The sequence below is a fragment of the Panthera onca genome, chromosome C1, assembly GCF_046562875.1.
Source record: "Panthera onca isolate mPanOnc1 chromosome C1, mPanOnc1 haplotype 2, whole genome shotgun sequence".
NCBI classification, from domain to species: Eukaryota; Metazoa; Chordata; class Mammalia; order Carnivora; family Felidae; genus Panthera; species Panthera onca.
This window is the reverse complement of record NC_138346.1, coordinates 220,906,993-220,933,280: the sequence shown is the minus strand read 5'-3', so window position 1 is coordinate 220,933,280 and position 26,288 is coordinate 220,906,993. Positions and strand designations below refer to the sequence as shown.

Here is a 26,288-nt window from a genome sequence, read left to right as displayed (position 1 = left end):
GAGAGAATGGGAGAGGGAGCCACCCCTTTACTTCTGAAGGCCCGGCTGACCTAGGGGCCTTAAATGCGATATGGAGGTGGGGGAGGGGGGCTGGGGGCAGCAGCAGCCTCAGGCCCACCCCGTGACAGGCTCCAAGTTTAGGCAGCCGAGCTTCTGCAGAGGCACTGTTGGTGGGAGACACCAGGCAGGATGAGCAGTCAGCAGCCACAGTCTTGGTGATGGGACACCCTGGGGCTGGGTAGTGGGGGGCCGTGGGCCATACTGGTAGGCCACGGCTCTGGTGTGCTGTGTAGCTCTCCGGAGGTCTGGCCAAATTCGGGTGGACTCAGAAACCACACCAACTGCCTGGGCGCTAGGGGCAGAGCACTCTGCACTTGGCCTGGGTGGGGCCACTTTGCTCCTTTTGGCTTGGCTTCCCAGGGGCATGGCGTACTCTTTGGACTAACGGACAGGCTGGAGGCCAAGCTGTCCACCTGCATCTCCGAGCTCAGCAGTCTTTCCTCCAGGCTGTCAATGCTGAAGAACGCCCTCACAGAAGAAAGCCACATGTTGTGGGAGGGGGCTATCAGGGAATCTGTCAGCAAAACAGCACAAGCAGCAGAGAACCCTACATTTGTCAGTTAAATGTGAATGCATCAGGTAGAAAGCATCATCATAATTCCCTTTATTTATTCTTTACTGCTTATTCATTTTAGAGAGAGAGAGAGAGGAGCAGGAGAGGGGCAGAGAGAGACAGAGGCAAAGAATCTGAAGCAGGCTCCAGGCTCTGAGCTGTCAGCAGGAACTCAGCACGAGATCATAACCAGAGCCTTGGATGCAAGAGACTGAGCCACCCAGGCGGTCCCATAATTCCCTTTTATTAACTTAGTGTTTTAGGAAAGGTGTGTCAAGCCTCCTCAATGGCTCCCAGTCTAAGATCGTAAGTGACAAACAATCCAGTGGCCTGGATGTTTTGTTTGGAAAGCATAGCACCCTCGGATGAGGGAAACTGGAGGAGACCCCTTTGTCAAAGGGAATGCAATTATCTAAATCCTTAAACAATCATCTCTTTCTGTTTTTCAAGTTAAGGCAGATGAAACTGACTTTATTTGAAACTGGCTTTTTAAATGCATAACTTTATTCTCAAAGTGATTCCTTTTTACGTAAAAGTACACAGGCTTGCCAAATATCGGTCTGGGATGGTTGGAGCTAGAGAGGGGCACATGGCCCAGCTGTGTTTGGACAAGGACTTCATGTCTCTTACCCATTTCCTCTTCTAATCCAGCGAAGCCCTACCAGGGTTGCTCTCCATAAGAACCTTGGTAGTTTGTGCTAGTCGGTAAGAACCTCCATAATGGCCACTGGGGTGGGGGCGGGGGCGGGGGCATCTGGCTGGGGAACTCATCTGGTTTTCTCTTCATTTGGAGGTGAAAGATCACAGAATTATCTTTAATCCCCCTTCCCCCGCCCATTTTTACTCAGGCTTAAAATTGTTTTCAGTCTAGTGGGGAAACTGTGTAATTCTGGGAACTCAACCAATTCCATCAAAGAAAGACCAAAGGGGCAACTTGGTTGCTGGCCCAAGAAGCAAAGTTTGCTAACTTTGGGCACTGTGGGTTCTAGAGCAACGCAGGCTCGGTCCACCTTTTTCTCCCTCTGCCCCAGGCGGGTTTAGCCTGGCCCTTTGTCCCACAGGCAGGCACATGGCCTTTGGACTTTCCCAAGAAGCCAGGATTCCTCCTCCAGCAAGGGCGCCCTCTTGTGGGGCTTTTGGGGGAGTCGGCTCTGCTTTTCCACTCTTCTGGGGTTGCGATTTCTGTCTCCCTCCCATTGTGAGCCACTTTTAAGTGATACGAAGGCTCATACGCCCACGGACCACTGTGGTTTGCCGAGACACCGAAACGGAGGATGGGGAGAGCTTGTTCTCCAGCCGGCTCTTTAACCTAATGACGGTTGCAGGAGACTGGCTAGGAACCGCGTTTCTACCCTTCCAGCACCTTATTATGGGCCGGCTATGTGCGCTAGCACGGAGACCCGCGGAGCGCAGCTTCAACCGTCTAGGGGCCCCGACGTCCCCGCGCCCGGTCGTGTCTCTGGTGGCGGGTCGGGGGCGCAGAATCGAGGCCCAGCTGCGCACCTGCCCCGGGTTGATTTTCCTGCGCGGATCAGCCGCTTTCCGCAGGCCCTTTCCCCCACGGCCGCTCCCTCCATCCGGGGCTCACCGCCGCGTCGCCCACACCCGCGTACCAAGGACCCCAGGGCTCCGCGGCACCTGCCTCTCCGCCCCCGCTCTGACGGGATTCTCCGGGCGCCTATAGCGACGGGACACGGAGCTGTTGCTAGGCGGAACTGACGTATAACCAGGATATACAGGCGCCCAGCCCGTCGGTTTTGTTCCCGATCGGCCCCCGTAACTCGGCGCTTCGCCCTGCCCCTCGACGGCCCGCCCCCAGACGGAGCTAGTTTGAGCAATCGTGGCGGGGCCACCGGTGATGTCACGTTACCCGCGGCCTATCCGAAGGCCACGCGGTACGTGGCCCTCCTGCGCTTCCGTCGTCTGGGAGGAAGGGGCGTTGTCGCGCCTGCGCGGGCGCTCTGACCACCGGCTGGCTCCTCGTGGAGGCTTCTCCGGTCCGCGCGCTTCAGCTCGTCTTGAGCTCCGGGCGGCTGCCGCGACACGCGGCGCTCGCGCGCCATGTCGTGGCTCTTCGGGATCAAGGGCCCTAAGGGCGAAGGCGCGGGGCCGCCGCTGTCCCTACCGCCCGCTCAGCCCGGGGGCGAAGGCGGCGGGGACCGCGGCGCGGGGGACCGGCCGGCGCCCAAGGACAAATGGAGCAACTTTGACCCCACGGGCCTGGAACGTGCAGCCAAGGCGGCGCGAGAGCTGGAGCATTCGCGTGAGTGAGGCGGCGAGGGCGGGGCCCCGGCTGGGGCGAGGGGCCAGGGAAGCTCAGGACCCACAGCGAGCCAGCCCACCGAGCACCGGGCATGCCGGGTCCTTGGGCGCATGTAGCTCCTCAGGCGTCTGAGTGGTCGAGTGGTAAGTGGCCGTCTGCAGCCCCATTTCCCAGGTGAGAAAACTGGTCTGCGGGAATAAATCCGGCCAAGCCACCTTGGGTGCGGGGAGGTTGGGGATGCCATCGTCCTTGGCGGCTTCCAAGCTGTCACGCGTCTGTCAGGTGAGGAAACCGCCGCGGATGGAAGTTTCAGAGGTCACAGGTAGCAGGTGCTGGGGCTGGAGCCTGGTCTTTAGCTCCTGTAGAGTAGGGGAGCTCTTTGCTCCTCTTGCTGCCTCCACGTGGCCAAAGCGTGGCCAGATTGTGGTGGTGGTTAGCAATTTTCCCCTTGCGAAGGGGATTCACTTGAGGACCGTTGGTTTTATGGTAATGAACCAGATTTGTGCGTGTTACTGGAAAGCATTAGCGTTCAGGCAGTCGAGGGCTGTAAAGCAATAGGGGTCAGTCCGTCCTGGCTCTGCCTGGTAGCCTTCCTGACTCCCGGGCCCCCAAGGCACCATCATCGGCTGGACCTTCGCTAAGCCCACATCTTTTCCTCTCACTTTTCCTTTTTCTTGTTGGTTTAATGATTTGTTTTAGGATGTAGTCTAAGTGTTTGAGAAGCTAGAATGTAGAAGGCACAGAATAAGTACTGATTAAAAGGACCATAACGGCTGTCAAATTTTTATTTAAGCAGAGGTCTGCCATCCCCCCCCCCCCCCCCCTTAAAGGAACTTGTGTAGAGAAGCCATGGTGTAAACAAGGGTCTGTCTGAGGAATCAGAGGCCTGGCACTTTGTGGTTCAATTCCTGCTCTTCTCCAGAGACTCCAAGAAAACCCTGGTCCAAGGTCTCTGAGCCTGCCTGGCTCTCAGATCCCCAGAGGGACGTTAAAAACATATGGATATTTGGGCCTGGGACTCAAACAGCCTGTACCCTTAGGTCTAGCTGGAACACCACCAGTCCCAGACTAAGTGTATTGAGTTTGCGTGAGTGGGGGAGGGGCAGAGAGAGGGAGAGAGAATCCCAAGAAGGCTCCGAACTGTCAGCACAGAGCCCGGACTCACGAACTGTGAGATTATGACCTGAGCCGAGTCAAGAGACGGACGCTCAACTGACTCAGCCACCCAGGTGCTCCCAAAACTTTTTTATTTTTTTAAGTAATGTCTACACCCGATGGGGAACTTGAACTCACAAACCCGAGATCAGGAGTTGCATGCTCTTCCAACTGAGCCAGCCTGGCACCCATCTACTTTTCTTCTTCCTGCCACCCTTCCTGGACGAACTACTGGCCAGTGGGAGAGGTTTTGCCCTGGTCTGTCACCTCCTTCTGTCCCCAAACCCTTCTTCCCAGGATGCGTCTTGCCTCTGTCTCTTGTTTTCCCCTTTCAAGAGTCAGTGGTGGGGGATCTCTACTTTTCCATTTTCAGGTGAGGTTAACCCGGCTGGCCAAAGGTCATGCTGTGGGTAAAAAGGGCAGCTGGGACCCGGTCTCCGCATTGTTGGCCTGTGGCACTCACGTTCCTGCTGCTGCCCCAGGATGAGCACTCTTGTGCCCTCACTCCCTCCTGGTCAGAGTTCATTGTTAAAGGGGCCCTGGCGGTCTCTTCAGGCCTCGGCTTCGTGGCTTCCCAAGTTTACAGTGCAGGGTGTGGGACCCTGGTGCCTTTGTGCTGCCTGTTCTTGGGGGCAGGTCTTCAGCTCTTCTGTGCTCCCAGTCACCAGAGACCTAGGGGAGAGCCTTGCAGTGAGGTCTGGAAGGCTGTGTCAGCCAGGTCCTGACCCGCTCTGAAGGTCCTTCCCGGGCTTAGGCAGTGTTTTTGCACACCACATGCCCTAGCAGTCTGTCCAGACACCAGGGCTTCTGTCACATCCCTCTAAATGTGTAGATGTGTTCATGGAACGGCAAACAGAAGTCATGCTTTAGTTACGTGTTTGCTGCAGTTCGTGGGGGTTGGGGTCTGCACCTTACTTTGAAGGCTTCAAAAAGAAAGATCGTGGGGCGGGAGTGGAGAGAAAGCAAAGGGAGAAGACTAGGTACATTATAGCATCAGGGAGCGGGGTTCACAGGGATTCCCTACCTTCTTTCCATGCTTTAACGTGTTAGAATATTTTTTACAGTAAAGTACTGCAGATGGGAGAACTGTGTCATCACCAAAATATTTGAGAAGCTGTATGCCTGGGCTTTTTTGGCTAGGAGAGCACCAGAAGGTTTTTAATTTTTTTTACATTTATTTATTTCCGAGAGACAGAGCACAAGTGGGGGAGGGGCAGAGAGAGAAGGAGACACAGAATCCGAAGCAGGCTCCAGGCTCTGAGCTGTCAGCACAGAGCCTGACGTGGGGCTTGAACCCGTGAACCGTGAGATCATGACCTGAGCTGAAGTCGGACGCTCAACCGACTGAGCCACCCAGGTGCCCCCACCAGAAGTTTTTTTTGGAACCCCCAAATATCGATGGATGTGAATTGTATCTCGTGAACAAAACATACGCAGGAAACATTTATAACGTGTGTGTTTATAACAAACACGAGGTCTGTGAAGAGTCGTCATTGTGCATTGGCTTGTTTCTAATTTAATTGTTTGCTTCCTATTCATCTTATCATCTGCACGTGTAGGTTAATAATAACAGGTACTGAAAGCTTAAAAGCTTAGGAGTTTAAGCAACTTCCACAAAAATAAGACACTGTAGCCACAGGTGCCTTTTTGTTTAATTAGGAACTGACTGCCACGTTGACCTTTCTACTCTCAGCTAGTGTGGAACAGCCTTCCTTTTTTCTTAAAAAACATTTTTTTTAATGTTTATTTATTTGAGAGAGAGAACGAGCATGAGCAGGGGAGGAACAGACAGAGAGGGAGACACAGAATCCGAAGCAGGCTCCAGGCTCTGAGCTGTCAGCACAGAGCCCGACGCAGGGCTTGAACTCACGAATGTGAGATCCTGACCTAAGCCGAAGTCGGATGCTCAACAGACTGAGCTACCCAGGCACCCCTTTTTTCTTTTTTTCTTTTTTTTTGAGAGAGAGAGAGAGAGAGAGAGAATGCATGTGCATGAGCCAGGGAGGGGCAGAAAGAGAGGGGGACAGAGGATCCACAGTGTGGGTGGGGCTCAAACTCACAAACCGTGAGATCGTGACCTGAGCCGAAGTCGAACACTTGACCGACCGAGCCGCCCTGGCACCCTGGAACAGCCTTTCTGATAGAGCCCTCCGGGATGTGACAGCTGCTGGGGTACAAGACCTTGTACACGGGCTTTCTGTCAGGCGTAGGGCAGACACAGGTGATGAGAAAGGAGTCCTGGTCTTTGGAGGGAGGGGGCGCCAAGCGAGATCTGGTCAGGGAATGCAGGTGGGCACACGCGTTTTGAGGTCGAGGTGAGCTGGGGTTTCCCCGAAAGCCCCTTGGTTCACGTGAATGCTTGCCTGGCGTCCGAGCGTCCTAACCCTACTCGCCCGCTGCCCACAGGACATGCCAAGGAGGCACTGAGTCTTGCACAGATGCAGGAGCAGACGCTGCAGCTGGAGCAGCAGTCCAAGCTCAAGGTGGGTAGTGGGTGCGGTGCCAGCGGAGGCGGCGCTTGTGGCGGAGGGACGCGGGACGGTGGGTGGCGGGCACGGGCCGGGAGCTTCCGCCGTCGCCTTCCTGGGATTACCTTATTGCTTGTGGTTAAGAGGGAAATACGGAGAGGTCCAAGATGTGCTGGCTTTGTGGCTTGGGTTCTTGCAGCAGGACGACCCGGAAGGGCTGGTGCAGGTGAGGACCATCCGGTCTCCCCAGGGGAGAGCCTGACTGGGCGTCTCTGCGTTTGGCAGGACCTTCCCGCTGAGCAGAGGAGGACAGCAAAGGCCTGGGCCCTGCCCTCCGCCATTGGCTGTTGTAAAGTGTAGTCAGAAAGTGAGCATGTGAGGGCTGCCTGGCGGGCTCAGTCATGAGAGCATGTGACTCTCGATCTCGGGGTTGTGAGTTTGAGCCCCCATTGGGTGTGGAGATTACTGAAAACCTTAAAAAAAATGTGAGCACGTGACATAAGCCACCTTGGAAGCGGTGTTGGGGAGGGAGTGACTGGCACCCCAAGGGATTGGCCTGCTCCTTGGGACCCAGCCCTGTCCGATTTCCTGCCACGGGGCTGCCTGGGAGTCTAGGTCCTCCTGGGCCTTGGTGCCCGTGCAGTGGTGCTGGTCCAGCGAGCGTTTTCTGGAAGCAGTTCCTGCTCCTGTCCCGGCCCCTTTGGAGCCCACATGAAATGTGGGAGGGGGTTGTTGAGGCCTGAGCTCCAAGTCCAGAGCGGGAGGCCCCGCCGGCCTTGGGCTTGCAGCAGCTGGTGTGTTCTATAGGAATATGAGGCCGCCGTGGAGCAGCTGAAGAGCGAGCAGATCCGCGTGCAAGCTGAGGAAAGGAGAAAGACTCTGAGCGAGGAGACGCGGCAGCACCAGGCTGTAAGGGCCGCTTGGCCACACGGGCACAGGGGGGCCAGGATGGGAAGCTTCTGGGGTACTCCGTGGTCCCCGCGTTCAGTCTGGGTCTGTTAGTGACCCCCCGAGGCCGTGGGATGACCTTGTGCAAACGCCCAGAATACGTCCGCGCCGAGCGGGCCGGGGAGCACACGTGTCCGGGCGAGCAGGCGGAGGTAGGCGGCTCGTCTGAGGGCCCGGCGAAGTCTGGCTCTCGACGTCGGTTTGGGGCCGTCCGCCAGCTTCTGCAGCTGACCCGCGTTCATGCTGCCGTCTTCTTCCCCAGAGGGCCCAGTACCAGGACAAGCTGGCCCGGCAGCGCTACGAGGACCAGCTGAAGCAGCAGGTGAGCTCAGCACACTGGCACGCGAGGGGGGCCTCCTTTGGCCTCCCTGAGAGCATGGGCGTCTTCTGGGGCGGCTGGTGGGCCAGAACTCAGGGTGGTTTTACCAGCAGTCAGTGCTGGGTCCCAGAGGAGCGCGCGCGCGCGCACACACACACGCACACACACACGATGCCCGGGGCCTCCAGGCTCTAGCTGTGCTGGAGGGGTTCTTCTGTGTGAGACCTGACTGGGGACCTGGCTGGGACAAATTTATGGTGGGGGTGGTTTCCAAGTGTTTGCACCCATCATGCTTTGCACCCTCACGGCTTATAAATTTAACAGGGGAAAGAGTGTTTGGAGGGCAGCTGGGAGTGGGCTGGGAGTGCCCTGGGGCGGAGCTATGCCAGAGGCAGGAGCTCCTGAACCGGGCCCCTCGCTGTGCTTGTCCAGAGCCCCTGTGGTGGCAGAAGCTTCCCTCGCTGATCTCTTAGATCAATGTTGGTCATTTCCTAGCTTTGGAAGCTTTTCTCTTTCTCCTGTGGTTTCTTGTCAGCAACTTCTCAATGAGGAGAATTTAAGGAAGCAGGAGGAGTCTGTGCAGAAGCAGGAGGCCATGCGGCGAGGTAGGGTTGTCAGTTCTGCCTGGGGCTTTTGGGGGCTACGTCCTTGGAGCGGGCTCACAGGGAAAGCAGGCCGTAGGCATAGATATGTGTTTCTTCAAGCACTTTGATCCCCAAGTAAAATTCCCAAACCTCGACGGGGGCTCTGCGTTCTTTGGCCTTAGTCGGAGCTTTGTAGCAGAAGCCTAGGCAGGCCGCACGTCCCCCCAGGGTCTGACGTGCATTGCCTCCCTCCTGCGAGAAGGGTTGCCTGGGCCTCGCTGGAAGGGTGGGGGACTGCAGGCCGAGCACCCCTTTCCTGCCACGCCCCGGGCAGCCACCGTGGAACGGGAGATGGAACTTCGGCACAAGAACGAGATGCTGCGGGTGGAGGCCGAGGCGCGCGCCCGAGCCAAGGCCGAGCGTGAGAACGCAGACATTATTCGTGAGCAGATACGCCTGAAGGCTGCTGAGCACCGGCAGACCATTCTGGAGTCCATCAGGTGCGGCCCAGTCCCCAGGAGGCCCTCGGTTGGCACACTGGCGGGAGGCGGGCTCCTTCAGCAGGCCCTCCCGTGTGCTGAGCTTCAGAGCTCTTGCCCTTTCTCCAGCTAAGTGCCCAGATTCATCCTCTCCTGGTCACGTTGCTGCTTTCTCTACAGGACAGCCGGCGCCCTGTTTGGTGAAGGATTCCGTGCCTTCGTGACAGACTGGGACAAAGTGACAGCCACGGTAATAACCCCTGACACATCTTCCTGCTTGTGGCCTGCGTCAGGGTCGCTGCTCGGTTGTGTCCCTGCCTCCTGGCGCTCAGCGGTAGGAAGTGTGCCAGGCAGGTCCCTCCTGCTGCGCTCCTGGGAAAGTCAGGTGTGGTGTAGCCTCTGGGTGTGGGGCACTGGCGGTGGGCTTTGTGACCTGTGGGCTGGAAGATGTGGGAAGGGAGCTTCGTTTTCCCTCTTCCTTAACAAGTGCCGCCCCGTGGAAAGGGGAACCGGAAGTTTGCCCGGCAGCCTCCGGAGTGGGACCCGGCCGAAACCCCAGGGCTTCCGGGAGATGTGGCAGGGGACCCTTTTAAGCCGTGCTCCCGTGAGGGTTCCCACCCTCCAGCAGGAAGCGGAGGTAGGCCCAACAAGGCTGTAGGGCTCTAGGCACGCGCTCTGAAAGCCCTGTGCCATGGGGCTGCTCCCCACTCGAGGCAGAGGGGATTGTTGCCGCTGTGCCCGGTGCTGTCCTGGGCCGCACGGTGCGACTCGGCCCCTGCTCACGCGGTACCGAGCCCCTAACGAAGGGGTGGCAGGGAGCCGTGCTGACCAGGAGTGCCCTTGCATTCCTGATGTGCTGGTTCCTGAAGCTCTTTCTGCAAGTGGACACAGTTCTGGCCTTGTTCTGGAGACCGTGAGGGGGGGCAGGTGAGGTCAGGCCGTGCCTTGGGGAGAGCAGGGACTGGACTGGGGAGGGCCAGGACTCTGGTCGAGGAAACCTGAAGCTGGTCGGACCGCTTGGTTCTTAAAATGGCCCCTCGAGTCCTCTAGCTCAGGCCAGGGACGTGGGGCGAACAGGGGCTCCTGACGTGGTCTTCCCAAACGTGTTTTGAGTAACTCCGGGTTGGAAGCGGAGGGTTTCAGCCCTGATGAAAGTGGTCTGGGCTCCCTGGGTCATGCAGCCCGCAGCCCGGGGGGCTGGGTGAGCTGAGCAGTTCCTCTGGCTTCTCAACAGGGCTGCCCCGCCACTCCCCGCCTCGCATAGGGAGCTGCCAGAATACGGCCTCTGGTGTTCTGGTGAAGAAAACGGGCTTCCTCTGGACGCCATCTTGCCCCCCCCCCCCCCCTTGGGCACCCCTGTTCAGATTGGGGTTCCCACAGGAGGGAGACCCAGCACGGGGTCTGGGCTTTGCCTTCTCCTGGTGCCGAGCTGGGTGGGGGCACCCGTCTGAGACTAGAGGACAGAGCCGACGTGGGCTTGGCTGTGCAGCGTCTAAGCCTCAGGCCTTACCCGCGTGCTTGTCTCCCTCTGACCCTCCTCGCCCGTCTCCACCTTGGAGCTCTGTGGCACCCAGGCGGTGTCCTCTGTGCCGCAGCCGGGCGCACAGGAAGCGCTCAGTACCTGCTGTGGGTACTGCGCCAGGGGACAGCGTCTTGTGGAAGAGTCTCAATGTCACTGCCTGTATCGGAGCCAGTCAGCCTGCTGATCGGTGGTTTCGTGGAACTGGCAGCTTTAGATCAACCTTGGAATTCGCTTACTCCTGGAAGAAGCTTAGCTTTCGTTAACGCGGAGGCCCGGTCACCTCAGAGCTGCTTGCTCCTGCAACAGCCTCGGCGTGGAGCGCTCACGCTCACGGTTGAAGGTTATGGAGGGGAGCCCGGGTGGCTCAGTCCGTTAAGTGTCTGACTCTCGGTTTCGACTCAGGTCACGATCTCACGATTTCATGAGTTCGAACCTCACGTTGGGGTCTGTGTTCACAGTGCAGAGTCTGCTTGGGATTCTCTCTCCACCCCTTCTCCACTCATGCTGTCTCTACCTCTCTCAAAATAAATAAACTTAGTTCCAAATCTTGGGAACTTGTTTGCTAGCTTATTTTTCTGAACTAGGCCATTGAACGGTGAGCATCGCAGGAGTGAAGGGGCTAACGAACCCGCCTGAAAAACCGAGGTCCTGTCACTGGAGTTTGTAAAATGCGTGGTGGCTTTTTACCCCCTAGAGCACGTCTGCCTTCTTCCTCATAACCCTGGGTCCTGCTTTTGTGGCATGACCTTGTTTGTGGCTGGCCAGAGGCCCTTGGGGCCGGTTTGAGCAGAGCCCCAGCAAAGCAGTGAGACCCTTTGAGTGAAAAACATGTGGTTTGCTTCCCCACCAGCAAACCTGGTGCTGCTCTCTGTTTTTGTTTGTTTTTTTTAATAAGAAAAGTTTTTCTTGGGGCGCCTGGGTGGCTTGGTCGGTTAAGCGTCTGACTTCGGCTCAGGTCATGATCTCGCGGTCCGTGAGTTCGAGCCCCGCGTCGGGCTCTGTGCTGACAGCTCAGAGCCTGGAGCCTGTTTCAGATTCTGTGTCTCCCTCTGTCTGCTCCTCCCCTGTTCATGCTCTGTCTCTCTCTGTCTCAAAAATAAATAAACGTTATAAAAAAAAATTTAAGAAAAAAAAAAAAAAGAAAAGTTTTTCTTTAATGTTTATTTTTGAGAGAGCAGGGGAGGGGCACAGAGAGAGGGAGGGAGGGAGGGAGACACAGAATCCGAAGCTGTCAGCACAGAGCCCGCTGGGGGGCTTAAACCCACAAACTGTGAGATCGTGACCTGAGCCGAACTCAGATACTTAATAGACTGAGCTACCCAGGTGCCCCTTTATTTTACATTTTTTAAAGTTTATTTATTTTGAGAGAGAGAGTGGGACAGGGGGAGAGAAGTTGACTGAACCACCCAGGCGCCCCTCCCTGGAGTGTTTTAAAGTGAATTAAGGGCATTCTGATTCCTCTTGCGGTCTGAGTACCCCGTGCACTCAGATCTCTCCAGATCTCCCCAGCTGCTGTAAACACCTGTGGTTAGTGACTGAGTCTCATGTGCATCTCAGTCCAGAATCCCTGTCGGGCTGGGGTGGTGCGGTGGGCTGGCAGGCAGTCCTGGTCTGCCCACTGGCAGGGCTCCTTGGCTGGGAATCTGGGCACATGAAGGAATCTGTGGGAAAATGTCCCTTGCATTTACTTTCCAAACAAGCTGGGTAAACGCGCAGAGGGCTGGTTGCTGGAGAAGGCTGGATGACATCAAAGGTTGCTGGGTTTGGGAGTCGCGGGCTGCCCTGGGGCCGGCCCAGCCCTCCCCCCTGCTCCCCTCGGGCCCTTGTGTCTGTCACTGCAGTTGCCATCTGGTGTCCTGGAACCTCATTCATGTGGTCTCAGAGTCCTCGCTGCCCCTGTGGTAGCCAAGCTGTTGGTCTCGTGGGGAAGAGCTTTTAATTTCCAGGAGCCTCTTGTAGGTCTTGGTCGTGGGCCCTGTAATTGTGGTCCCACCACAATGTTTGGTCTGTCCCCCATGAGCCTGAGGGTTCCTCTCTTTACGGTTGGGGTTCCTGTCGCCTGGAAGCACCTCCAGTCCGGCCGGAATGTGTTCTCCAGTAGCTTTGTGAGAAAGAGTGCTTGCGATAAGCTTTTTGGTATCTTTTGTGTCTGGAGATATCTACAGTCTCGTGTAATTGAGGCTTTGGGCTTGGGGCTGCTCCTGCGTGACCCTTGCCATCACCTAGCACGGGACGGGATGAGGAGGGCGCGTTGCTGGCTGCCGAACAGGTGGTGGGTGCCACTCACCTTCTGCCCTGCTCTAGGTGGCCGGGCTGACACTGCTGGCCGTGGGGGTCTACTCTGCCAGGAACGCCACATCTGTTGCTGGACGGTACATTGAGGCCCGGCTGGGGAAGCCGTCCCTGGTGAGGGAGACGTCTCGGATCACGGTGCTTGAGGCCCTGAGGCACCCCATGCAGGTAACTGTGGGTCTGGTCCTCACTGGGCGTGTCCTGCCCGAATTCTTCTGGTGTTTCAGCCAAGTTATGGACGTGCGTCTTCATTTCCCCCTTTTACCCAAACACCGTCCGTCCTTCCTTGCACGTTGGGTTTGCTTGTGGCTTTTTCCTCTTTGATGCTATCCTAGGGGCCCGTCCACATCAGCACTGGGAAGACCCTCACCCTGGTTTGTCGGTTGCCTCTATGTGTCTGTTGGTGTGACTGCCCCCCGGGTAGATTTTGGGTCATTTACAAAATCCTCGGCTTCCTGCATGCCATCACCCTAGGAGAGAAGTTGCTGGAAGCAGTACTGTGTCAGCTTCCTCCCCCAAGGGGTCCAGGCTTCTGCCTGGTGCAGTGTCGCTCCTTCCGTGGGCTGTGGCTGGACGTCCACGGCAGTCGCCCGTGTGCAGTGTGCGACTACGGAAATAAAGGTCAATGAGGAATCTGTAAGTTGCCTGGCCCAGTCCCACGGTTGGCTCTGTGTGCCCGCCTTCCAGAGCGAGGCCCAGCCTGTGCGTCCTGGACCGAGGGGTGCCACGGCAGTTCTGTTTCCGTGTGGTGGCCTAGCTGCTCCCGGTGCCCCGTGGCTGTCATGGGCTCTGCCGATGACCCTGACCGTCCCCCGTGTCCCCCCGTAGGTCAGCAGGCGCCTCCTTGGTAAGCCCCAGGACGCACTGGAGGGCGTCGTCCTCAGTGTAAGTGGTGCCGCCCACGGGGGCCGGGACAGGCGTCGGGGTGGGAGGTGTGCCCTTCTGCCCGCAGAGCTCTTCTCCCCCCCCACAGGATCGGGCTGCTTTTCTTTCCTAAAGTAGAATTTGCTGCCTGAGGCCCAGCCCGGGATAAGCTGCCTCCTGGGGCCAGCCCAGGGGCTCAGGAGGCACACGCTAGCTGCAGAGCCAGTCCCAACTGCCCCGTTCCCTGGCAGCCCAGCTTGGAAGCGCGCGTGCGAGACATTGCCATCGCGACAAGGAACACCAAGAAGAACCGAAGCCTCTATAGGAACATTCTGATGTATGGGCCTCCTGGCACCGGCAAGACGCTGTTTGCTAAGGTGAGGGCACACGGCACAGGTGCGCGGGGTGCCGTGCTGCGGCTCTGGGGAGTGGGTGCGGGGCATCAGGAGCCACGTGGTGGGGCCCGCTCTCCAGGCGAGGGGCATCCCCAGGGGCACTGGGCAGTGGGGCCCGAGCACGGTCTGTGCAGGCTTGGGGGGGACAAGAGTAAACACGCTTTGCCCTTTCTTGCCCAGAAACTCGCGCTGCACTCGGGCATGGACTATGCCATCATGACAGGTGGGGATGTGGCCCCCATGGGGCGGGATGGCGTGACTGCTATGCACAAGGTCTTCGACTGGGCCAGCACCAGCCGGCGAGGGTGAGCCGGGTCCCTTCTGGGGTGGCCCTCCGTGTGCATGCGTTTGCATGGCCTGGGTTCCCGGCACCACCGGGCTGCAGATGGCTGGGCGGGAGGGTGTGTCAGTGACTTTCCCCACAGTCCGTGCCTGTGGGCGTGCACAAGGCGGGAACAGCTCTGTGGTCTGGGGTGGGGGTCTGAGGGAGAAATTCACCCCGGGTATAGATTCCTGGGGGCCTGTGCTCCTCTCAGGAGTCTCTGACTTTAAAGAGGGGCTGACTTTAAAAACACTGGAGAAAAAAGGGCGCCTGGGCGGCTCAGTCGGTTGAGCGTCCGACTTCAGCTCAGGTCACGATCTCACGGTTTGTGGGTTTGAGTCCCTGTGTCAGCCTCCAAGCTGTCAGCACAGAAGCCTGCTTGGGATTCTGTGTCTTTCTCTCTCTCTGCCCCTCCCCTGCTCATGCTGTGTCTCTCTCTCTCTCTCTCTCTCTCTCTCTCAAAAATAAAATGGGTGGGGTGCCTGGGTGGCTCAGTCGGTTAAGCGTCTGGCTTCGGCTCAGGTCACGATCTCATGGTTTGTGGGTTTGAGCCCTGCATGGGGCTCTGTGCTGACAGCTCAGAGCCTGCGGCCTGCTTTGGATTCTGCATCTCCCTCTCTCTCTGCCCCTCCCCCGGCTCGTGCTGTGTGTTTTTCTGTCTCTCAAGTGATAAACGTTAAAAAAATTTTAAAAACTGCAACACTGAAGATCAGGGGCTGCCAGCACTGGTATTTAATTTAGTGCCAAATTAGCATGTTTGGCACAGTCCGGTCGCTGTCCTGCCATGCTGGCACGCAGCGTGCCCCTGTTGGGTCTGGAGTCCCAGACTCTGCTGAGAGCAGCCTGTGCTTCTGGTTCGGTTTCCGTGTGCACAGCCCCTTAGCGTTCCGGCTGGGCGGCCTCACCCATCCTCGTTCAGTCCTAAATTCCCCTCCCCTCACAGCCTCCTGCTCTTCGTGGATGAAGCAGATGCCTTCCTCAGGAAGCGAGCGACTGTGAGTATTCCGGAAGCTTCTGTGTGGCCTGCTGTGTCCAGCTGGCCATAGGTGAGCGAGCAGTCAGGGGTGGCGTGTCCAGTGGCCGCATCTGTGCTTTGTGGGGAAGTTGCTGTCCCCCCCCCGCCCCGACTGAGTCTGACCCAAACCTCGTCCTCAGCTGCACTTTCTTCATAAATCTGGCCTGAAAAGCAGGAGTTACATGTGTGGCATTTTTAGAGTCTTTCCTTGAAATTCAGGGTCATGGAGACACTGGCACGTGTGGCTCCTGGAGGGATGGAGTGGGGCCTGTGTTTAGCTTCCCCCTGGAAGCCTTTGCCTGATGCCAGGACTTTTTCTGCAGGAGAAGATAAGCGAGGACCTCAGGGCCACCCTGAATGCATTCCTGCACCGGACAGGGCAGCACAGCAGCAAGTGAGGGCCACCTTCTGGTGCGAGGCCCCTTCACAGAGGAAAACTGAGGCTCCACTTGAGCTCATAGGGCTGCTGTGGGGCAGGGCGGGCACAGGGCAATGGGAAGGGCCCGTGGGGGTGCAGAGGGGATGCACCTTTTTTGCACCCTTGTGGGGCCTTCTGAGAGGACGCGCTGGGGTCTCAGGAGGGCCGGGCGGCAAGTCCGCATGCACAGGGCGCTGCACTGGGCGTCTCTGGCTGCTCTCCCGTGATGGGCCGTCAGGGTGGTCACCCCACGACTAGGTGTCCTAGGGTGCAGGTTGCCCTGGGAAAGGGCTCACTCCTTACGAGTCCTCTAATGCTGCTCTCCTCCATTGTCAAGGCCCCAAGTCAGCTGTGTGGCCACCAAATCATGTGCATCCTCCTTGCCTGCTGTGGCTGTTGCCTGCAGAGACCCCTGACCCTGCTCAGGCCCCCTGAGTCTGGTCTGGTACCTGCAGAGTTGGCGCTTCCGCTCAACCAGCTAAACCCCAAACCCTGCAACTCAGGTTGGGGGGGAGGTGCAGAGATCTGTATGGTACCCCAGGGTCCCTGTGCTTCCTGTGCACAGCAAGGCTTACATGGCCACCCCATCGCGCTGGCCCATCGGTCAGGGAGGCGTTGGAGGGAGGGATGGGTGGTAGAGGGCAGTGCTGGGTCTGGGTTTTTCTGGGTTAAAAAGCTGCCAGATAAGTCCTGTTAGAAAATAGTCCTGTGTCGGTTGAAGAGGCCCCCTATCCCAGGGGCAAGCCCCTCAGCCCCTGCTGTCTCTGCTGGCTTCAGGTTCATGCTGGTTCTGGCCAGCAACCAGCCCGAGCAGTTTGACTGGGCCGTCAACGACCGCATCGACGAGATGGTCCGCTTCGATCTGCCGCGGCAGGAAGAGCGGGAACGCCTGGTGAGGATGTATTTTGACAAGTATGTTCTGAAGCCAGCCACAGAAGGAAAGCAGTAAGTGTCCTGATGGCCTGGGTGTGTGGGGCCCTCCGTACCCCACCAGCCTCTGGCCCAGGTGCCACACCCAGTCCTAACCCTGTGGTTTTACCTGGGGCTCAGATGTGCTCACTTGCTGGCCCTGTGCTTCCGTCCCACTCTTTGCCAGGTTTTTGACTCAGCGGCCCATTGTCACAAACTAGCTAGCACCTCCATCCTTTCCTGCTAGGTGAAGCGTCTTTTAACGATTTGGGGCTTTTGAGGAATCCAGGCTGCAGTCCTGCCCTGGGAAGTGCGGGGCCGTGACAGTGGTTGCCAGACCTTGGCTGAGCTCTGCTCACTGAGGCTGTTGGTGGCCGTCCTGGACCTGGGCTCCCTGCTCACCCTGACTCCCGGGAGCCCGGGGCCCCTCACCGGCACGCAGCAAGGCCCCCATTCTGCAGAAGTCACCGGGCGATGGGGGCGCCCTCCACATTCTGTCCGGGCCACCCTCTCCCTCACTGCTCTCTGTCCACAGTGCTCCAGATACGTGAGGGCTGGTCTATTTTTAACTATCCCCAGGGAGCCAGACCTCGCAGCAGCATTGACCTGAATCCTTCCTGTCGCTGGTGGCAGTGAGAGCTGTCTTCTGTTCTGGGACTGGCTTTGCCTGCCCCTGCTGTCCCCCTGCCCCCTTGAATTCCATTATCTGGGCCTCCTTTCTCCTGTGTGCCCGGATGGCCCCAGTACCCCCCACCCTCCCAATCGTCTCTTCTAGCCTGACAGACACCGAATGTGGTCTGAGTTCCTGAGGCCTCTTTCTCCACGAGTGTTTGAATGACTCTCCTCCTGTGAGCTCATCTCCTGGGTCTTCAGCCAGACCTGACTAGGAAGGGGTCCGCACATGAACCAAAGCAGTGACATGTCACTCTAACCTGGAGGTGTTGGCTTTTCTCCCCTTGATTTCCCACGTGCTTCCCACGCCTGACAGGGCGTGGCTGCTGTGCTGCTAGTTTGGGCGCGGATGGAGGTCTGAGGGAGAAGGATGCGGTCCCTGCCTCTGAGCCTGGTGGTGGCGCTGTGTGCGAGGCTCCGAGAGCCCCTCCACTTTGGCACATCCTGACCAGCCCTCCACCTGTCTCTGGAGTGGTCATGCACTGCTGTCCGTACACAGCCCCACACGGACCCCACCCGGGCTCCAGAAGGGAGGGAGGTGCCCAGCGGGTAGAAAGGGCAGGAACCAGGAGCAGATATAGGGCTTCCCAGTACAGGCTCCTGCGCCTGGCAGATACCCAGTCCTCCTTTCGCGTAGGAGCCGAGGGGTCGTCCCAGACCCCCAGTGTCACCCTGGGCCCCTCAGGCCCGCAGGGCGTCATGTGGGAATTGCTCTCCCCAGGCGCTTGAAGCTGGCTCAGTTTGACTACGGGAAGAAGTGCTCAGAGATCGCACACCTGACGGAGGGCATGTCGGGTCGGGAGATCTCCCAGCTTGCCGTGGCATGGCAGGTGAGTTGGGGACATGCACCCTGCAGGCGTGAGCCCAACTGGTTGGGAGACACTGAGTCACCTGAAGGCAGCCCGTGCAGGCCCCTGCCCCCCTAGGGTGCTTCTGTTGAAGGATTTTCTGCACACAGATGTCACGCCCTGCTCTACTTTGCAGCCACCACCTGCTTCTGCCCCCACTGCAGGGAGCGTGTGGAGAGGTGTCCCTGGCTTCCCACGTTACGGCCTACCTTATCGTCATCGTGGTTTTGGTCCAAATCAGATAGGGCTCTGAAATCGGTTGGGGCTCCCTGGAAATGAGCCAAGTGTCACATCGGCATCAAGGTCCCACAGACTCAGGCACCACTGGAGTTGGGACACGGTCTCAAGCCTAGCGCGTTTGGGGCAGGTGACTCTACAGATGGTTGGGGAGACGCGGGGGCATATGGAACTTCCCATAAGTGGTCTGTGAGCTCATCGCAGGGCGTGTGAGATGGGCCAGGGGGTGAATCTGACCTGATAAGGGTTGGGCGTCTCCTTGCCAGCACTGTGCCAGATGGAGACTGCTGGTGTTGAGGATGTTGTCCGCTCCATACAGAATCGGGTTTGCTGTGGGGTCTCGAGGGCGGCATAGAGAATGCGAGTTGACTTTAGCCTTGTGCTGTGCTGTGACCCAGGGCACACAGCCCAGAGCGGTTCTTGGCATTACCCAATACCTGCTTCCTCTTCTGAAGTGCCCACAAGCCCCCCGCCCAGGACAGGGAAGCCATTTGACCCCCAAGGGTCCTGGGTGCAGCCGTCTAGAAAGCATTTGCAGCTTGGTGATTGCTGAGGAGAAAAGCTTTATCGGGTGCAGGGTGCTCAGTGGCTCCTGTCTGCAGCCGCCCTTGGCTTTGTGCCGCCATCACTGCCTCCATGGGGCCCGCAGTCAAATCTGACTGAGGCTGCGTGACGGTCTGATCGCTAGAAATGTGACAGTGCTTTTAAATGAATGTGTGTTATGTTAATGAAATAGACATCTACTGTGACTCGAACACAGCAGCTTGGATACACAGGAGCCTGTATTAGGATGAGCTGGGTTATGCCCAGCTCCAGACTGTAGACTCTGCTTCTACGTGTGATCGGGCAGCCAGGCGTTCTGCTCCAGCCGTCCTCACTCAGGAGCCAGGCCTGACGAGGGTGGCTCCGTTTCCACAACCAACAGAGTGGAGGATAGGATGTCTGTCAGCTTCGGCTGCTGTGACGGTGCCACAGCCCAGAGGGCTTAAACACGGACGTGTATTCCTCAAGGTCCGGAAGGCAGGAAGGCCCGGACGAGGGTGCCAGTACGGTGGAGTTCTGATGGCAGCCCCCTTTCTGCCTTGCAGACGCTTGTTTTCTCGCGGTTTCCTCCTCCTCTGGCAGAAACGGAGATCTGTCGCATGAGCCTGCTGGTCCTGTAGAATCAGGGCCCCACCCCTACGGCCTCCTCTGACGTTGCCTACTTCCTCAGAGGGCCCACCTCTAACTGCAGCTGCTCTGGGGGTCAGGGCTTCGCCGTATGAACGTGGGACGCGTCTGTCTCTGACTGCAAACCGTGCCCTGCAGTCCGTGCCCGGGGTTTCCACCAAGAACCCGCACGCCTCCCTTCTCTTTACGTCACATGTCACCTGCCCACGTGAGGTGACAGGTCTGCGTGCCTGGTGGATGGAGAACCGGGGAGACCTCCGGTCTGACCCCTGACCGCTGCAGGAGGCAGTGAGTAGGTGCTGAAGCCCACAGGGTGCCCTCCCTGGGGGATCTGGTACCTCACCAGAGCGCGTCCAAGTCATTGACTGGTCAGCCCAGCCCAGCATGTGTCCGGGAGTCCTGTCGTGCTCATGGGAGAGGAGAGTGAACCAGGGTGCTTCGGGCCTCGGCATCTGGGAGGGGTGCGGTGGCCTTGCTGGCGTGCCCTCTGGCTCAGGGTGCTCGTGGGGCTTGTCCTGCACGCCTCCCCCTGCTTCCAGGCTGGACTTGTTCCCCGAAGCCCACGTTACTTCTGTTTGTTTGTTTTGTGGGAGAGAGAGCAGGGGAGAGGGGCAGAGAGAGAATCTTCAGCAGGGTCCACGCTCAGCGCAGAGCCTGGCCCAGGGCTCAATCCGTGACCCTGAGATCGTGACCTGAGCCGAAATCTGCAGTCGGATCCTCAACTGACTGAGCCTCCCTCCCGCCCCCGTCCTGGCACCCCCGCCCACGTTGTTAGTATGATGATGTCGTCGGTGGGGTCCGTGCTGCCTGTTAGCACACTGGAGTCCTCTGGCGTGTGAATTCGCTGCCTTTTCTTTCTTTTTTTTTTTAACCAAAATTTGCCACTTTAACCATTTTTAGGTGCACGACTCAGTGATACTAAGCACATTCACATTGCCGTGCAGCCGTCCCCACTGTCCGCATCCGGAACATTTTCACCTTCCCAAGCCGAAATGCCATCCCATTAAACACCAACCCCACCCCTTTCCCCAGGCCGTGGCACCCGCTCTCTCCGAACGTGACCGCTCTAGATCCCACATGTGAGGGGAGTCACGCACGATTTGTCGTTTTGCGACGGACTGCCCTCGGTGTGATGTCCTCGAGGTCCGTCCGTGCCGGACCAGGTGCCAGCATTTCCTTTTCAGGGCGGAGTGGTGATCTGCCGAGTGGGCCGGTCTCACTCTGTTCGTCCGCTCATCCCCCGAGACGGACGCCGGGTGACTTCCACCTCTCGTCTGTTGTGAATAGTAACTGCTGTGAACATGGGTGTGCAGGGGTCTCCGTGGAGCCCCCCTCTTCACTCCTTTGAGCGTACACCCCGAAGTGGAGCTCTCGGGTCACACGATGATACCGGTTTTAGTTTCGGCCGAGCTGACAGGCCATTTCCACAGCGGCCGCACTGTTTCCCGTCGCCACCAGCTGTGCAGCGGGCTCCGGTCCCTCGCCCGGCTCGCCCGCACTTGTTTTCTCGAGTTTGGATAGCAGCCGTCTTGGGGGATGTGAAGTGTCTCCTCGTAACGTGGATTGCATTTCCCTCTGGTTAGTGACAGCATCTTGTGTGCTTTCTGGCCAAGCATGTGTCTTCTTGGAGAAGTGTCTATACGGATAGACACTGCCCAGTTTCGAATCGGGTTGTTTTTTGTTGACTTTTAGCAGTTTCGTATTCCGGATACTAACCTTTCATCAGCTGTGTGATTTACAAAGATTTCTTTTTTTTTTTTTTTTTTTTTTTTTTTTTTAAATTTTTATTATTTTTGAGACAGAGAGAGACAGAGCATGAATGGGGGAGGGGCAGAGAGAGAGGGAGACACACAATCGGAAGCAGGCATCCAGGCTCTGAGCCATCAGCCCAGAGCCCGATGCGGGGCTCGAACTCACAGACCGTGAGATCGTGACCTGAGCTGAAGTCGACCGCTTAACCCACTGAGCCACCCAGGCGCCCCTACAAAGATTTCTTGACCTTCAGTGGGCTGCCTTCTCTACTCCATCGATAGTGTCCTTGGATGCACACAAGGTTTGAGTTTTGATGAAGTCCGGTTCGTGTTTGTTACCTATGCTGGCCGTGTCATAGCCGAGAAATCATCAGTAAATCCAGTGTCTGCAAGCTTCCCCCATGCTTTCGTCTAGTAGTTTTGTACTTCGAGATCTTACATTTAGGTATTTGATTCATCTGGAGTTAAGTTTGTGTGTGCTGTTATTTAGGGGTCCAACTTTATTTGCATGTGGACGTCCTGTGTCCCAGCATCATTTGTTGAGGACCGTCCTCTCCCCATTAGAATGTGCGTGGCACCCTTGTTGAAAACCATCTCGCCCCACATGTGAAGGGTTCTTTCTGGGCTCTCAGTCCTACTTCATCTGTCTAGATGACCGTCCTCAGCACTACTCTGATTGTGTTACCGTGGCTCTGTAGTAGATTTTCTTTTTAAGTGTATTTATTTATTTTGAGAGAGAGTGCACGCAAGCAGGGGAAGGGCAGAGGGGGGCGGGGGAGAGAGAATCCCAAGCAGACTCTGGGCTTTGAGCACACAGCCCAGTACGGGGCTCAAACCCATGAACCCGTGAGATCGTGACCTGAGCTGAAGTCAAGAGTCAGATGTTCAACCAACTGAGCCACCTAGGTGCCCCCGTAGTGGGTTTAGAAATCAGGAAATTTGAGACTTGAAAATCTGTTCCTATTCAAGACTGTTTTGGCCGATCAGCCTCCCTTGAGATTCTGAATGAATTTTAGGATGGATTTTGATTTCTGCCAAAAACACCATGGGATTTCTGATAGGCGTTGCATGATTCTGTGGATCCACTTTGGGTAGGTAGGACTGACATACTCACATGTCATGACGCGTGATGCACATGTCTTCCTGACTTTGGTGTCTTTAATTTCTTTCCTTTCGGCAGTGTTTTGCAGTTCTGAAGATACCACTCTTTGGCCTTCTTGGTTAAGTTACTTTCCTGCGTATTTGATTCTTTCTGATGCTGTTGTAAATGGAATTTTCTAATTTCCTTTCCAGATTGTTCATCATGATATAGAAAGACATAGAAAGACAAATGGTTTTTGTGTGTTAATTTTGTTTCCTGCAAACTTCCTGAATGCGTTATTCTTAACAACTTCCGGGAGGAGATCTTTAAGATTTACTACATATGAGATTATATTGTCTGCAAACAGATAATTGTACTTTTTCCGCGCCAAACTGGATCCTTTTTATTTCTTTTTCTTGCCTAATTCCTCTGGCAGGGACTCCCAGTACCGTGCTGAATAGAAGTGGTGGGAGCGGGTGTCCCGGTCTTGTTCCTGACCTCAGACGAAAGCTGTCAGCCTTTCACCATTGATAATATATTTGCTGTGGGGGTTTCATATATGACCTTTAGACCGTTAGGGAAAATCTTCTCTGTTCCTGGTTGGTTGAGCGCTTTCACCAAGGAGGGGTGTTGAGCTTTGTCAAATGCGTCTTCTGCATCAATTTGAGATGATCGTGTGGGTTTTGTCCTTTATTCTGTTTGTGTGGTGTGACACGTTGATTGATTTTCCTCTTTTGGGTCATCCGTGCATTCCAGAAGTAAATCCCCTCAACCTGCTACTGAATCTGGTTTGCAGGTATTTTATTGAAGAATTTTGTATCAATATTCATAGAGGGTATTGGTCTGTAGTTTTATCGTGGTATTTTTATCTGCTTCTACTGTCCGGGTTATGCTGGCCTCAGAATGAATTAGGAAGTGTTCCTTCCTCTTCGGTTTTTTGGCAAAGTGTGAGAAGGATCCGTTTCATAAGCGTTGGGCAGAATTCACTGGTGAAGCCGTCGAGTCCAGGACTTTCCTTTTTCTTTCTTTCTTTCTTTCTTTCTTTCTTTCTTTCTTTCTTTCTTTCTTTTCTTTTCTTTCTTTTTCTTTCTTTCTTCCTTTTTCTTTCTCTTTCTCTCTCTCTCTCTCTCTTTCTCTTTCCTTCTTTCTTTCTCTCTCTCTCTCTCTCTCTCTCTCTCTCTTCTTTCCTCCCTCCCTCCCTCCCTTCCTTTCTTTCATGAAGGTTCCTGTTTCAGTAATTTCCGGCTCACAGGAAAGTTGCAAGGGTAGCGCGGAGCCTCCCCCACCGTGTATGAGTGACCCCTCTTGACCCCTCTCCCGAGGCACGTTTGCCACGTCAGTGTTGACTCCACTCGGACTTCGTCTTTTCCGGGACCCCATCCACAGTCCCCCGTCTCATTCGGTTGCCCTGTGTCCTCAGGCCCCTCCAGGCCGTGACAGCCCACAGATAGATGTTTCTGGCTACTGATGGTCCTGACAGTTTTGAGGAGTGCTGGTCAGGCGTTACATAGATTCTCCTTCGGATGTTTTTCTCACAATTAGACCAAGATTGTGGGTTTGGGGAGAAGACCCCAGCGATGAGGTGTCCTCCTGGTCATGGCCTCCGGTCTGGGGGCACCTAGTGCCGTACAACATCACAGGGATGTTGACCTGGTTAGAGTGGTGCCCGCCAGGGTTCTCCATGCAGAGTTACTGCTTCCCCCTTTCCTCGGAAGCCCATCGCCAAGTGTAGCCACCCCTCAGCAGGGGCCCAGCCCCCCTTGGGCAGCTGTGGGGTTCCGAGAGGGGCTGCTGCACTCCCTCTACCTTCCCACCAGGGAAGCTTCCAGCCACTTCCAGGCCCTGACCCACGTGGGCCCCTAGGCCGGTGTGCTCCCCTGGCGGTCCCCTCTTGCCTCTCCTTCACTGCTCTTCTGAGCCTTTGTGCTCCCCCTGCAGCCCCCTGGCTCCATGGTTGGCCACGGGGTCCTGAGGGTGGCCGTGTCCTAAGGGTAGGGCCGGCCTGTGTGAACAAAGTGACCGGCCATCTCAGATGGCAGGGACTTTCTCACAGTGCCCAACATGGGCCGAGGCCACTCAGGTAGCTGGAGAGAGACAGGTGAACTGGCTCTGGCCCCCTGCCCGGCGAATGCTGAGGCCGTCCGCACAGCCACCTCGGTCAGAGTGACAGGCTGGGTGACAGGAAGCAGGTGAGACAGTGAGTCACCTGGGAGGGGTGGCGGCCTGGCCGTAGGTGACCTGCCTGGTAGCCGAGGCACGTGGACCACCCTGGGGCCTGATCTGATCGGCACACTTCGGTGCCTCCACCCGTGCGCATGGCCCGGTTCGGGGCTGGGGAGCCCTGGGCAGCGGGGGCTCCTGAGAGACGGAGCCTAGTGTGCTTTGGGGGTGGTTGGGCCTGGTGGGATACTCTCTGACCAGGTTGGGATCGCTCTGCCTAGGGGCCCTGCCCTCCCTCCGGTGTCACAGTGGCGCGTGTGCCCTGGCCCTGAAGCCAGCTCCAGTCTCGGGTAGAGGCCCTCCAGGCCTGTGATGGGGGCGCTGAGCTGCTTCCTGACAGCTGGCCTCAGACCTTCTATTTTTAGAAAGTCATTGAGAAACTCAGTGATGTGAGAATGTGGCACTGGTGCCAACTGGGGATGTGGGCAGGGCCGCGGGCATCGCGGGGACGGCAGCTGCCGCGGCTGTGGGTTCCCTCGTGAGCACGCACGTGTGGGGGGGCACGCTTGCACGCACAGGGAAGCAAGGCGTGTGCCGTGGGCCCGTGGGCACGTGTGTGTTGTGAGGCCAGGCCCCTCCTGAGACGGAGCGCAGGCCCAAGGTTGAGGGTAGTGGACTTGGCCCCCGCCCCACAGGAGGCCGTCAGATTCTCCAGGGTGGGGCCAGCCTGGCTGCCTCATCCCTGGGTCTGGCCCTGGCCTGCAGGGCGGGCCGTTCCTGGGGACTGGCGGGCGCTGAAAGCCTGAGGCTGGGCGACCCTTTGCCCCTCGGGCAGACCCTCTGGGTGCCCCACATCGGTACTCTCTTTCCCTGCCAGGCCATGGCATATGCCTCTGAGGATGGAGTCCTCACTGAGGCCATGGTGGATGCCCGGGTCCAGGATGCCATCCAGCAGCACCAGCAGAAGATGCAGTGGCTGAAGGCTGAGGGAGCCAGGCCTGAGGGTGGCCAGGCTGCGTGAACTGGCCCTGGTACCTGGGGCACGCAAGCCAGGTGGCTTTGCCGGGAAGAAGCCCCAAGATGCCCGCCTCTCCCTGTGGCGGGCCTACACAGCCGCCCACCTCAGCAGTTTTAAGTACTTCTCCAGTCAGGGCCAGGACAGCACTGAAGGCCTCTGCTTGGGACCAGCCGCAGCTGTGGCGTCTTTGTGGCGGGGCTGGCTCCTCTCTCTGCCGGGCTGGGGCCGCCCCCTGCCCCCTAGGACACAGCCGGGAGACGGGAGTCTCCAAGCCGGGCTGAGTGGGGGAGAAGCCACTGTCCCCATGCCCAGGGACAGTGTCCAAGCCGCCTAAGCTCCCGTGGCCAGCTGCTGCATCTGTGACCGGCAGTACAGGGGACCTGCCTGAGAGAGCTGGGCCCGCGTGGGGGGCTTGACCCTGCCCAGGCCCACCCAGCAGGTGAGGGGTGAGCAGAGTAGGCCCCCGTGCTGCCTGGTGGGAGTTGCTCTCCCCTGTGCTAGGGAGGAGGACGTACCCTGCACACGTCTGACTGTGGTACACCCCGGGGATAAGAACTAGCTGCCAGCAACTGGTGGGGTTGCCCACGAGGCCCAAGACCCCCTGGCCAGGACCATGGGGGGAGGGGGGGGTGCTGCCCTAGTCCACAGGATCTGCAGCCCTCCCTCCATTGGGTGGGGGTCTTTTTATCCAGAATCTAATAAAAACTCTGACAGGATACCTCACAACGTGTGTATCTCATGGCTGATTTCAACGGGCAGGGGCTTGAAGGGGGTCACAGGTTCAG

At 57.4% G+C, this 26,288-nt stretch overlaps 1 protein-coding gene across 2 annotated transcripts; it reads left to right on the top strand.

Annotated features, from left to right (window-relative positions):
- Positions 1 to 2,549: 2,549 nt before the first annotated feature.
- On the top strand, positions 2,550 to 26,209 carry LOC132671297 (ATPase family AAA domain-containing protein 3). 2 transcript variants are annotated; one of them, XM_060621923.3, is made up of 16 exons: positions 2,551 to 2,876; positions 6,438 to 6,514; positions 7,307 to 7,408; positions 7,710 to 7,769; positions 8,302 to 8,371; positions 8,685 to 8,850; positions 9,010 to 9,079; positions 12,656 to 12,811; positions 13,472 to 13,528; positions 13,759 to 13,884; positions 14,083 to 14,207; positions 15,168 to 15,219; positions 15,563 to 15,633; positions 16,435 to 16,602; positions 17,960 to 18,068; positions 25,363 to 26,209. In XM_060621923.3, exons 1-16 carry the CDS (start codon positions 2,675 to 2,677, stop codon positions 25,504 to 25,506), a joined length of 1,755 nt encoding a protein of 584 aa, XP_060477906.3. In that variant the 5' UTR covers positions 2,551 to 2,674; the 3' UTR covers positions 25,507 to 26,209. The 2 variants fall into 2 exon arrangements, with proteins under 2 accessions (XP_060477907.3, XP_060477906.3); XM_060621924.3 differs by lacking the exon at positions 13,472 to 13,528 and having other exon boundaries at positions 2,550 to 2,876.
- Positions 26,210 to 26,288: the final 79 nt, after the last annotated feature.